Source organism: Dendrobates tinctorius, unplaced genomic scaffold, assembly GCF_039654945.1.
Source record: "Dendrobates tinctorius isolate UK_male_01 unplaced genomic scaffold, ASM3965494v1 ptg000126l, whole genome shotgun sequence".
NCBI lineage: Eukaryota > Metazoa > Chordata > Amphibia > Anura > Dendrobatidae > Dendrobates > Dendrobates tinctorius.
Genome location: NW_027361794.1, coordinates 12,405,531 through 12,417,347, shown reverse-complemented (window position 1 = coordinate 12,417,347; position 11,817 = coordinate 12,405,531). Strand labels below are relative to the sequence as shown.

At 43.4% G+C, this 11,817-nt stretch overlaps 1 protein-coding gene across 5 annotated transcripts in view; it reads right to left on the bottom strand.

Moving 5' to 3' along the window:
• LOC141047289 (uncharacterized) overlaps positions 1–11,817 on the bottom strand; it is a 147,521-nt gene that overhangs the window by 121,736 nt on the left and 13,968 nt on the right. For 3 of the 5 annotated variants that reach the window (XM_073542337.1, XM_073542335.1, XM_073542336.1), the window contains exons 2-6: positions 8,437–8,586; positions 8,128–8,307; positions 7,921–8,044; positions 7,740–7,837; positions 7,451–7,541 (exon numbers count right to left, since the gene is read on the bottom strand). In XM_073542337.1, the coding sequence (XP_073398438.1) occupies positions 7,451–7,541; positions 7,740–7,837; positions 7,921–8,044; positions 8,128–8,307; positions 8,437–8,586 (643 nt within the window). The remainder of the gene's footprint in view (positions 1–7,450; positions 7,542–7,739; positions 7,838–7,920; positions 8,045–8,127; positions 8,308–8,436; positions 8,587–11,817) is intronic. The other 2 variants (XM_073542338.1, XM_073542339.1) reach the window with 1 other exon arrangement.

The window sequence follows — 11,817 nt, the reverse complement described above, 5'->3', positions numbered from 1 at the left end:
AATACCCGGCACTGCCACCGGCATTCGGGACCGGAGCGTTCAGCTGCATAGAAATACATGCAGCTGAGTGCTCCGGTCCGAATGCCAGTGGCAGTGCTGGGTATTTTTGTAGCTGTTTTCGTTCTGACTCAAAGCCAGACATGCCAGATCACCAGTGAGGCCAAACTAGGAGTTTACGCGTTTCTCACACGTCTGACCCTGGCCTTAAGCATACATTTATATGGGAAGGTAGGATTCTGATGTAATTAAAAATGCCTAAGGCTGAGGGGTAGAGTGCTCAGTCAGCGAGCCTAAGTATACTAATATCAAAAGGCTGACTTGCATTTCCAAATCGAATTCCACCACAAATCATTCAAAATGAAAATCTTCCCCAACACTAAACTGAAGTTGCATTTATTTATGGTGGACCACTGGAACTACCATGAGTCCTGACCAAAAAAGTAGAGAAAGCATTAGCACTCCCCATTTCAAAACAGATTGTGCAGTTATCTGAATTCCTTAGGATTGAAAACATAATGGAATTTAGGACTTGGAGTGAATACATGAAACCAGAGCTCGAACCATGCCAACACATCTCCTGTAAATGTATATTACAGTCATCATCCACGCACAACTTAGAGATATACAGTAGTGTTCAAAATAATAGCATTCCAATATGACTAACCAGATTAACTCCTTCACGACATGTGCCGTACTAGTACTGCTCTGCGGGAGGTGCATTTGTGCCGACAGCAATAATAGTACGGCGCCGCTATTTCCGGTCATAGCGCTGCATCGCGCAGTGACCGGGTTAAGGTGCATGTTGCCCCGGGGCGCTGCACTGCTCCCCTCGCATCAGCGATCGCTGTGATTGGCTGGTCAGAAATGACCAGCCAATCACAACAATATGTCAATAAAGTTAATAAAAGAAATAAAAAAGTGACATGTTGTCACAACCATCACAATGGGTGGGGTGATCGTGACGTCACCTCAACTGATTAACCCCTTTGGCTGAACAATAGTTTCTGGCCAATCAGCACCAAAGGGTTAATGTAAAATAGCGATTACCGCCATGCACGCCATCTTTGTCTCAGATTTGGTTTGCAGAGTGGTTTTCTAGCTCCTCTGTGTTACCTGGGAGAGAGATTCATTAGTGGCCAGTGTGATCCCCCCACAATCTCCAGCCTCCTGTGCTGCGTCCTTCTCCAGAGTGAACCTCCTGCGATCTGTGCTGTGTGACTCATCTGTGATCACAGCTGCAGCACCTCTCCATCCCTGCCCCAGTCCCCTATCCCTGTTCCAGTACCCCACTCCCCCCTACCCTCCCCATTAAATTTTTAGCGCACTTTTTTGCGCTTTTTTTTCGTGTGTGCGGCGTCCTGCTCAAAGCATTCATGCTCTGTGTCCGCAGCGCCCTGATCAGTATCGTTGCTGACCAAATACTGTGCCACAGGACTTTTTCTTTTTTTTAGCTAGTTAGTGACGCATCACAGTGTTAGTAATGATCCATCTTCTTTTAGAGAAAAAATAGTACAGAGTAGTTTTATAGATAGGGAGGTAGCGTCTTTTTTTTGGCATTAAAAAACTGCTATCAACGGGTAATTTTTAGGTCATTATGAGAGGGTGCGTCGCATTGTTGGTAACGTCAGTTTTTCTTTTGTAAAAAAAATAATTAGTTGCGTCGAGTAAATTTTAGCAAGAGCATTAGGGGAGCATACGTCACACTGTTGGTGATGTTCATTTTTCTTTTGCAAAAAAAAAAAAAGAATTATTTGCGTCTGGTAAATTTATAGGGAGGTCCAGCGTCGGACTGGCCCACTGGAGAACCGGCGGAATCTCCGGTGGGCCCTGGCATCTGGTGGGCCCTGGCAGCTGCTGGCATACAGGGCCAGCAGTTGCCTAGGGCACCCGCTGCTCCAGGGGCCCCCAGCCAGTGGTGTGTCGCACACCATGCAGCTGCTATGGGGGCCCTGACAACTGAGCAGCAGCGGGTGACAGAAGGCAGGAGCCCCTGTCCCCGCTGCTAAAGAGAAATGAATATTCACTGCTTTGCACGCCCACTTGGGCGTGGGAAGCAGTGGATATCATTTCACAGTTTTCACCTCCCCCGGTGGCCCCGCCTCCCAACCCAGTTAGCCGCTATGCGGCTGTAAATCAGGGTGCCGGTGCCGCCCTCAATTGTAATGGGAGAGAGAACGTCAGATGACGCGGCTCTCTCTCCCATCAGTCCCCTCTGCTGACTCACAGATGGTGTGCGATGATGTCACTTCATTGCGCACACTCTGTGTGTCTGGCAGACGGGGCAGAAGCCGTGATCAGCGTGTGAGCAAGTAGGAGAGGTGAGTATTGTGATTTGTTTTTTTATATTTCTATCTCTCTCTATATCTATCTATATCGATATCTATCTCTCTATCTATTTCTATATCTCTCTCTCTATTTCTATATCCATCTCTCTCTCTATTTTTCTCTCTATATCTATCTATCTGTCTCTATATCTCTCTCTGCCTTGCAACCTATGATGACATCAGCGTCGCCATGGCAACCATTATGACATCATAATGAGGGGCGGGGCTTGATACACACACACTTTTTCCTCATTATGTAGATAGCGGCAAAATTGTTTGGTGAATTGGAATGCGCGGGGTTAAAATTTTGCCTCACATCATAGCCTAGGATACTCTCGGGGTCCAGACGTGTGACTGTGCCAAATTTTGTGGCTGTAGCTGCGACGGTGCGGATGCCAATCCCGGACATACACACACACACACATACATACATACATACACACACTTGAGCTTTATATATAAGATGTGCAGTGTCCTCCCCGAGACGATCCAAACTTTGATCAACCACATACAATTCGGCCAGTGGTTGAGCACTTCAGCATAAAATTTGGCGTACAACCTCCAAAGGGACATAACTATAGATGAATCTCTGGTTCATTTCAAAGTGAGGCTAAAATTCCGACAATACCTGCCCAGTAAGAGGTACAGGTACGGAATAAAACTGTACAAACTGTGTGAGAGTACCTCAGGGTACTCCCACAGATTTATGGTCTCCGAGGGGAAGGACACCCAAATTAACCCTTTTGAATGCCCCCCCCCATCCTGGGGGTGAGTGGGAAAATTGTGTGGGAGTTGCTGGACCCACTGCTGGAGAAGGGTTATCAACTCTACATTGATAACTTTTAGGCCATGTGCACACGATGCAGATTTGCAGCGGTTCCGCAGCGGATTTTACCGCGCAGAAACGTTGCATATCCGCATTGTGATGTACAGTAGCTTTAAAATGAATGTAAAAAAAAAAACGCTGTGCAGACGCTGCGGATTTTTCCGCGCGGTTTTCCCGCGGTACAAAATCCGCAGCATGTCACTTCTTTTGTGCGGTTTTCCATTTCCCCTGTCACCAAATCCGCAGGGGGAAAACCGCAATGGAAAACCGCACAAGAACCGCATGAAAACCGCGTGAAAAATGGAAGAAATCCGCAGGAAAAATGCAGGTCATTTGACCTGCGGTTTTCTTCCATTCTGCACGGAAAAATCCGCAGGGCTCAAAACTCCGTCTGCACTCAGCCTCAGACCAGCATCCCACTCTTCAAGGCCCTCTCTGCCAGAGGTACAGTTGCATGTGGCACCATGTGAAAAAAAATCAGCGAGGCCTCCCTAAGCCGCTAACTGAGCAAACGCTGAGAAAAGGTGAAAGCCAAACCCAATGCAGCGATATCATGCTGGTGGTCAAGTATAAGGACAAAAGGGATATCCTTATCTTGACCACCATACAAAGTGACAACAGCTCACTTGTCACTGTTTGTGGGACCACAAAACAAGTCCCAAAGCCAGATTGTGTTTGGGGATGTAGATCTTTCAGATCAAGTCCTCAAACCATACAGTTCCATGCGAAAAGCCAAAGTATGGTACAAAAAATTGGCAGTGCACATTGTACAGATGGCAATGTACAATAATTTTGTGCTATTCCGATCTGCAGGCAATACGGAGACCTTCCTTCAGTTTCAGAAGGTAGTCATCAAGGCCCTAATGTTTGCACCCAGGAAGGTGAGGGTCCCAGTACTTCTGAAACTGATAGTGCCCGTATTGTCCTAGGTCAACATTTCCCAGGACAGGTTCCTCAAACAGCGAGGAAAGGACGATCAAAAAAATGGTGCAGAGTATGCTCCAAGTGGGGAAACCAAAAGGACACAGCTTACCATTGTGAAACCTGCCCTGAGAAACCTGGCCTTTACATTAAGGATTGCTTCAAAGCGTATCACAGGTCCACAAATTAATACAATTAGTTTATACCCTGTTGACACAACACACTTTTATAATCTGTTGTACCCCACACACCTTACACATAACACATTATAAATTCATACACCAGTAAACCAAAGGCATTATAATCATTACTATAAAACTATGCCTCTAGGTAAATTCCTTCAGGGGTGTAGTTTCCAAAATGGGGTCACTTGTGGGGGAATTCCACTGTTTAGGCACATCAGGGGCTCTGCAAACATGACGCCCGCAGACCGTTCTATCAAACTCTGCAATCCAAAATATCACTACATCAATTCCGAGCCCTGCCGTGCGCACAATCAGTGCTTTACTACACATATGGGGTATTGACATACTCAGGAGAAATTGCACAACAACATTTTCAGTCTATTTTCTACTACCTTTGGGAAAATAAAAAAAATCTGGGCTAAAATATCATTTTTGTGGAAAAAATATGGGTTTTTTTTCACGACTCAACGTTATAATTTTCTGTGAGGCACTTGGAGGTTCACGGTGCTCAAAACATATCTAAATAAGTTCCATGGAAGGTCTAGTTCCAAAATGGGGTCATTTGTGGGAGATTTCCACTGTTTAGGCACATAAGGAGCTCTGTAAACGCTTGTGAAAATAAAAAATTGTTGCTAAAAAGATCAATTTTGGGGGAAAAAATGTGATTTTTTTTATTTTCATGACTCTACATTCTAAAGCACCTGGGGGTTCAAAGTGCTCACCACACAGCTAGATAAGTTCCTTGAAGGTTCTAGTTTCCAAAATGTTGTCACTTATGGGGGTTTTCCAATGTGTAGGCACATCAGGGGCTCTTCAAACACGACATGTTGTCCACTCTCAATTCCAGCCAATTTTGCGTTCAAAAAGTCAAAAGGTGCTCCTTCCCTTCCAAGCCCTGCCATGCGCCCAAACAGTGGTTTTCCCCCACATATGAGGTATCGGCGTACTCAAAAGAAATTGCACAACAACTTTAGTGGTCCATTTTCTCCTTTTACACTTGAGAAAATAAAAAAATTGTTGCTAAAAGTTCATTTCTGTGACTAAAAAGTTAAAACGTTCATTTTTTCCTTCCATGATTTTTCATGGAAGCACCTGAAGGGTTTTTAAACTGCTTGAATGTGGTTTAGAGGACCTTGAGGGGTGAAGTTTTTACAATGGTGTCACATTTCTTTCATATAGTCCCCTCAAAGCGAGATCAAAGTGACTTCAAATCTAATGTGGTCCCTAAAAGAATGGTTTTGTAAAATTTGTTGAAAAAATGAAAAATCGCAGGTCAATTTTAAACCCTTATAACTTCCTAAAAAAACAATTTTGGTTTCAAAATTGTGCTGATGTAATTTAGACATATGGTAAATGTTATTTATTAACTATTTTGTGCGATAAGGTGCTCTGATTTTTTTCTGCTATCATAAAGTACAATATGTCACGAGAAAATATTCTCAGAATCACCGGGATCCGTTGAAGCGTTCAAGAGTTATTACCTCATAAAGGGACAGTGGTCAGAATTGTAAAAATTGGCCCGGTCAGGAAGGTGAAAACAGGCTTCGTCTCAAAGGGATTAATCACTGTTTTTGGTTTAAATTATATCACCACGTGTCAAACAATTTACCAGTTGGTGCAGTAGATTCTAAGGAAACCACCTGACTCCACATTCACGATCTTCAGGTTTTTGAATCTGTGCATTAGAATAATTAATTGAAAGGGGAGTGTTCAAAATAATAGCAGTGTGGAGGTCAATTAGTGAGGTCAATCATTCTGTGAGGAAACAGGTGTGAATCAGGACATGTTGTACATGCATTTCTCATTGAAAGCCTGGGAAATATGGGTCGATGGAGACATTGTTGAGAAGAACAGGGTACTTTTGATTAAAAAGTTGATTGGAGAGGGTAAAACTTATAAACAAGTGTAAAAGGGTAAAACTTATAAACAATGATCGGCTGTTCAGCGAAAATGATCTCCAATGTTTTAAAATGGAAAAGCAAACCAGAAAGATGTGGAAGAATATGGAAGACTACCATTCAAATGGATGGAAGAATAGCCAGAATGGCAAAGGCTCAGTCACTCATCAGCTCCAGGATGATCACAGACAGTCACAAGTTACCTGTGAGGACTGTGACTGTTAGAAGACGCCTGTGTGAAGCTAATCTATTAGCAAGAAGTCCAGCAAAGACACGTAATAAAGTGGATTCAATTTGCCAAAGAACACATTAACTGGCCTAAACAGAAATGGAGAAACATTTTGTTAACTGATTAAAGTAAAAATGCTCTTTTTGGGTCCAAGGGCCGCAGACAATTCGTCAGACGACCTCTAAACTCTGCATTCATGCCAGTGTGCAATGTTCCCAAAAATAAAAACTAGTATAAGGATTTTGTTATTAAGGCCGGGGTCAGACTTGCGAGAAACTCGGACGAGTCTCGCACGTCAAAACCCGGCACTGCCACCGGCAGTCGGGACCGGAGCGCTCCGATCTGAGTGCCGGCGGCAGTGCCGTGTATTGACGTGCGAGACTCGTCCGAGTTTCTCGCAAGTCTGACCCCGGCCTAACTCATGTTTTTGAGCACACCGCTATTATTTTGAATGCTACTTTATCATGGCACAGGTGGAATGTTTCTGATGTAGTTTATCACAATACTATTTGAAATTAGTCAGTTTCAAAAGAAATGGAAAAGTCAGGATAAAGGGAAATTCGGTTATTGTACAGAAATTCACACTTGGCCTCACTGCACATTTAATGTTGTCGATCATAAAAGCAAAGTTTTGCCAGAAAGACTGGACCTGGTCTTGTAGGGACCATATGAGACATTCAGCAGCACAGAAGGGAGAGAAGGTAGATTCATCCAATAATATATCAGGGATCTAGGAAACCAACAGCATCATTACCATACACTTTCTCTCACAGACCCATCATAATACGTTTCTTGAAGTGATTTTCTAACTTGTCAGCATATTCTATGTACACTGTCACTTGGCTTTGTAGTTTACAGTTCTGGGCAGGTAACGGTCAGCGTCTTCTAATTTAGCTAGTTTGGCTTTCAATGCCCAAAGTAATTTGAACATTTTTGTGTGGAGGAGAATGCTGTGGTCTAGTGGCAAAATGGTGATCACACGAAAGTCATGCACCACCGATAAAGCAGCGACAGAAAATGACTGAGAAGAATCTGTGACTTCTCTGTATTTAGTTGTTACTACTCACCTGGGTAGTCATATGTAGGAATCTCCTCTTTACACCGCTCATCACCCCTCACATATGTCTCTGTATTATTAATATGGGTCAGATCTTCAGCCTGAAACAAATATTGTAAAAGTCTCAGACAGATGAAGAAGTCACATCTATGATCAGCTCTAATCCTGCCATCTCCACCGTTCTCATTACACAAGTATAAAACATATAATACTGGTGGATAAAACAAGACTGAGCACAAGACCTTCATAGCCGTCTACACATCATAGGGGAGATCTCATGACACCTTCTCTCCATCTACCTGATGATCCTGGGGAACATTTGGATCTTCTTGTTTACAGTCCTGTGGAAGAAGAGGACGGGGACATCTCTCTGGTATTGTCTTCTTACTGGATAGATCTGGAGGAAACACATACAGGGACTGAATTCATTCTTTACATACAGATAATTATAGGCCGTGTGTATTTAGTCCTGTCTATTACCTGGTGATGTGAGGGGCTGGGGAACCTCCATCATGACGTCCTTGTACAGATCTTTGTGTCCTTCTAAATACTCCCACTCCTCCATGGAGAAATAGACGGCGACATCCTGACACCTTATAGGAACCTGACACATACAATGATACCGTCAGCCCCCGGATCCCTTCATATCATTACTGTATAATGTCCCAGCATTCCCAGCAGTGTCACCTCTCCAGTCAGCAGCTCAATCATCTTGTTGATGAGGTCTAGGATCTTCTGGTCATTGAAGCCCTCATGTATCAGGCGGTGAGGTGGAGGCTCCGTGATTGGGCTCAGGGGTCTTCCCCATCCCTCAGACACAGGGTCCTGACAGCGCTCACTAGAGGTCTTCTTCACTACTGTGTAATCCTGTTTATGGAGAGACACATTAATAAATCTCACTACAGACATTTCCAGAGTCCTCACCTCTCCAGTTCTGTCCATCTGTTATTCCCATAGATAAGAATGATGTAATGTGACGTCATCAGAATCTCTCACCTCTCCAGTAAGCCGGAAGAGGATCTCTAGGGTGAGGTGTAATATCCTCTCTGCCATCTTGTCTCTGTCCATATCCATCCTTGATGGGTAAATCAGGAAAATTCTCTTATATAGAAGATCTTCACTGAGAGGATCCGATATTGTAGAGACCTGAATGAGAAGATGAGCCGATGTAACATCATAAAAATCCTGTGTAATAATACAATTACTGGAGATAATAAGGGAAACATATGAGGAGATTTATTATTTTACAGTATTTAGTTTTCTTCTTTACATCTACTAATAAAACCTATATATTTAGGCCACAGACAACAAGCAGTTTCCTCCTCGGAGTCGGCAGCTGAATACGTTCCTCATAGACTCATCTTCCATAACGCTAATTCTCCTCTCATTTACCGACACTGGAATCGGCATTAGCAATACTGCAGGAGATATTCATTACACGGGACAGGAGAAATAACTACTTCATGATGAGGACGACATCTTCATCTTCTACTACGGCTCTAGAAACATATTTGTCCAGAGTCCATCACTGACTCCATCCCCACCGGCCGTCTATATGAAGGTTTCCCGTCTTCCCCGCACTATAATCTTCTACCACGTTAGATCTCAGGTCTGAGTCACACACAGAAGTTTGAGACTTTTATAAAAGCTTTATCGCTTGCACAAACACCACGGACAGAAATTATCTGATCACAAACTCTCCATGTACAATGATTTATGGGGTTTATTTCTGGCCTTAGGCTTTCCTAGATTACAAGAAAGATCCCAGAAATAATTAGACATTAATATGTTTCAAAAGAAAATTGGCTCCAACAATTCTTGTAAAAAGAAAAAGAAAAAAAATTAAAAAAGCAGAAGACACATTTCATTATTTTTAACACGTTAATTTTTTTAAAATAAATTTTTAACCTTTTTTTGGCACCAGAACATAGATGTACACCTCAGGGACGGCACAGGTGCAGCTGCAACAAAAACCTTGCCAGTTTAAACACTTGCTGCTGTCAAAAGCAAACATGGCATCTAAGGCCGGTTTCACACGTCAGTGGCTCCGGTACGTGTAGTGACAGTTTCCTCACGTACCGGAGACACTGACACACGTAGACACATTAAAATGAAGGGTCTATGCATATGTCAGCGTGTTTTCATGGACACACGGTCCGTGTGAAAAACACGGAGACATGTCAGTGTTCGTGGGAGCGCACGGTCCACAAAAATGCTGAACACGAGCACACGGAGAACAGTTCACACTGTCCTCTGTGCTCATGGACGACCGCCGGGGAAGAAGCGCTACTGTAAGCGCTGTTCCCCTGCGAATGGTGCTGAACACGGCTGTCATTCTTCTCTCCTTCTCTGCCGGCAACAGCGAGCAGGAGAGAAGAATGAATGATAACCCGATGTGGGGTCCTCTTCTGTTTGTGAACCAACCAGACAGAACTTACAGCTGGGGGCTGCAGCCCTCAGCTGTCAGCAAGGTTGGTTCTCAAGAATAGAGGGGTCCCCACGCTGTTTTTTAAAATTATTTAAGTAAATAATTTTTAAAAAAGGCGTGGGGTCCCCCCTATTTTTGACAAACAACCTGACTAAAGCTGACAGCTGAGGGCTGATATTCTCAGGATGTTAAAGGGCCATTGCTCTTGGCCCCCCCAGCCTAAAAACAGCAGCACCAAGCTGCCCAGAAAAGGCGCATCTATTAGATCTATTAGATGCACATCCTGGGGACTCCATCAGCACACGAGGTAATAGCACTGTGCTTTTCACTTTAGCTACCTTATTTTCACTATGTGATATATTTTCTTTATATAGAACACTACCATGATCATTTAGCTCTATTGTGGTCTCTTGTCATGTTGGCAAAATTTGTTGATGCACTGGTATTGCATTGAATGCACTTACACCTTATGGCTATTTTCTACCAGCTCTATACTATTTTGCACATATTATATATAATTTTTTTGCACATACTTTTTTATGCATTTGCACTTTACTTGTACCTCATGTACTCCACATAATTGTGCCTACATATAAATTTGTTGTATGGTCCAGATTCTGTTTTTAATGATATACTCGAGCGTCCCCTGTGTTGTGCCCCTTCCTTGGCATTGGTTCCCCGACCCTCTCTTTTTATTGTCCTTAATATATGAGCTGTGATTTGTTGCTATGAACAACAGTTTTCCTTGCAAACAATCACTAAGGCCTGTTTCACACTTCAGTTTTTTCTGTCAGTTAAAATCCGCCAAAATAGCGGAAAACGGATCCGCAGGCGGACTGACAGAAACGGGGGTCAGCGGATGTACGGATCTGGCGAAGGTAAAAATTTAAAGGTACAGCACCTGTGGAAAAGGAGAGAAAGAGAGAGAGAGAGAAAGAGAGAGAGAGATGAGAGATGAGAGGAACTAAAGACCTCCAAATGGACAATCACTCCCCAAATTTTGCCCCCAACACCCCATCCCCACTACCCTAATCCACTCCCCTGCCACACTTCTTTTCTTGCTTTGGCAACACTAATTGTATTTTGGTCCTGCCAATACAGCCTATTTGAATTTGAAAGAGAGAGAAAGAGAGAGAAAGAGAGAGAGAAAAAGAGAAAGAGAGAGAGAGAGAGAAAGAGAAAGAGAGAAAGAGAACACCCCATCCCCACTACCCTAATCCACTCCCCTGCCACACTTCTTTTCTTGCTTTGGCAACACTAATTGTATTTTGGTCCTGCCAATAAAGCCTATTTGAATTTGAAAGAGAAAGAGAGAGAAAGAGAGAGAGAAAAAGAGAGAGAGAGAAAAAGAGAGAGAGAGAAAAAGAGAGAGAGAGAAAAAGAGAGAGAGAGAAAAAGAGAGAGAGAGAAAAAGAGAGAGAGAGAAAAAGAGAGAGAGAGAAAAAGAGAGAGAGAGAAAAAGAGAGAGAGAAAAAGAGAGAGAGAGAAAAAGAGAGAGAAAAAAAGAGAGAGAGAGAAAAAGAGAGAGAAAAAGAGAGAGAGAAAAAGAGAGAGAAAAAGAGAGAGAGAGAGAAAGAGAGAGAGAGAAAAAGAGAGAGAGAGAAAAAGAGAGAGAGAGAAAAAAAAAGAGAGAGAAAGAGACATCTACCTCTGCGCAGCCTACATCCCTCCATCAGAATCCCCATACTATAAGCCGGACATCTATGAGGTCATACAGAGAGAGGCAGCCCAATTCCAGTCCATGGGCAGAGTGCTCCTCTGCGGAGACCTCAATGCAGGACGGGTACAGAGAAGGACTACATGTCACCTGACGGAAACACATATGTAATGGGAGATGGATCCTTCTATAATGACTCAGTACAGACCGCAAGAAACAGCTATGACAGAGTGGTGAATAAAAGCGGCAGAACCTTGCTGAACCTGTGGCGGAGCTTGGGGCTGTATATAGT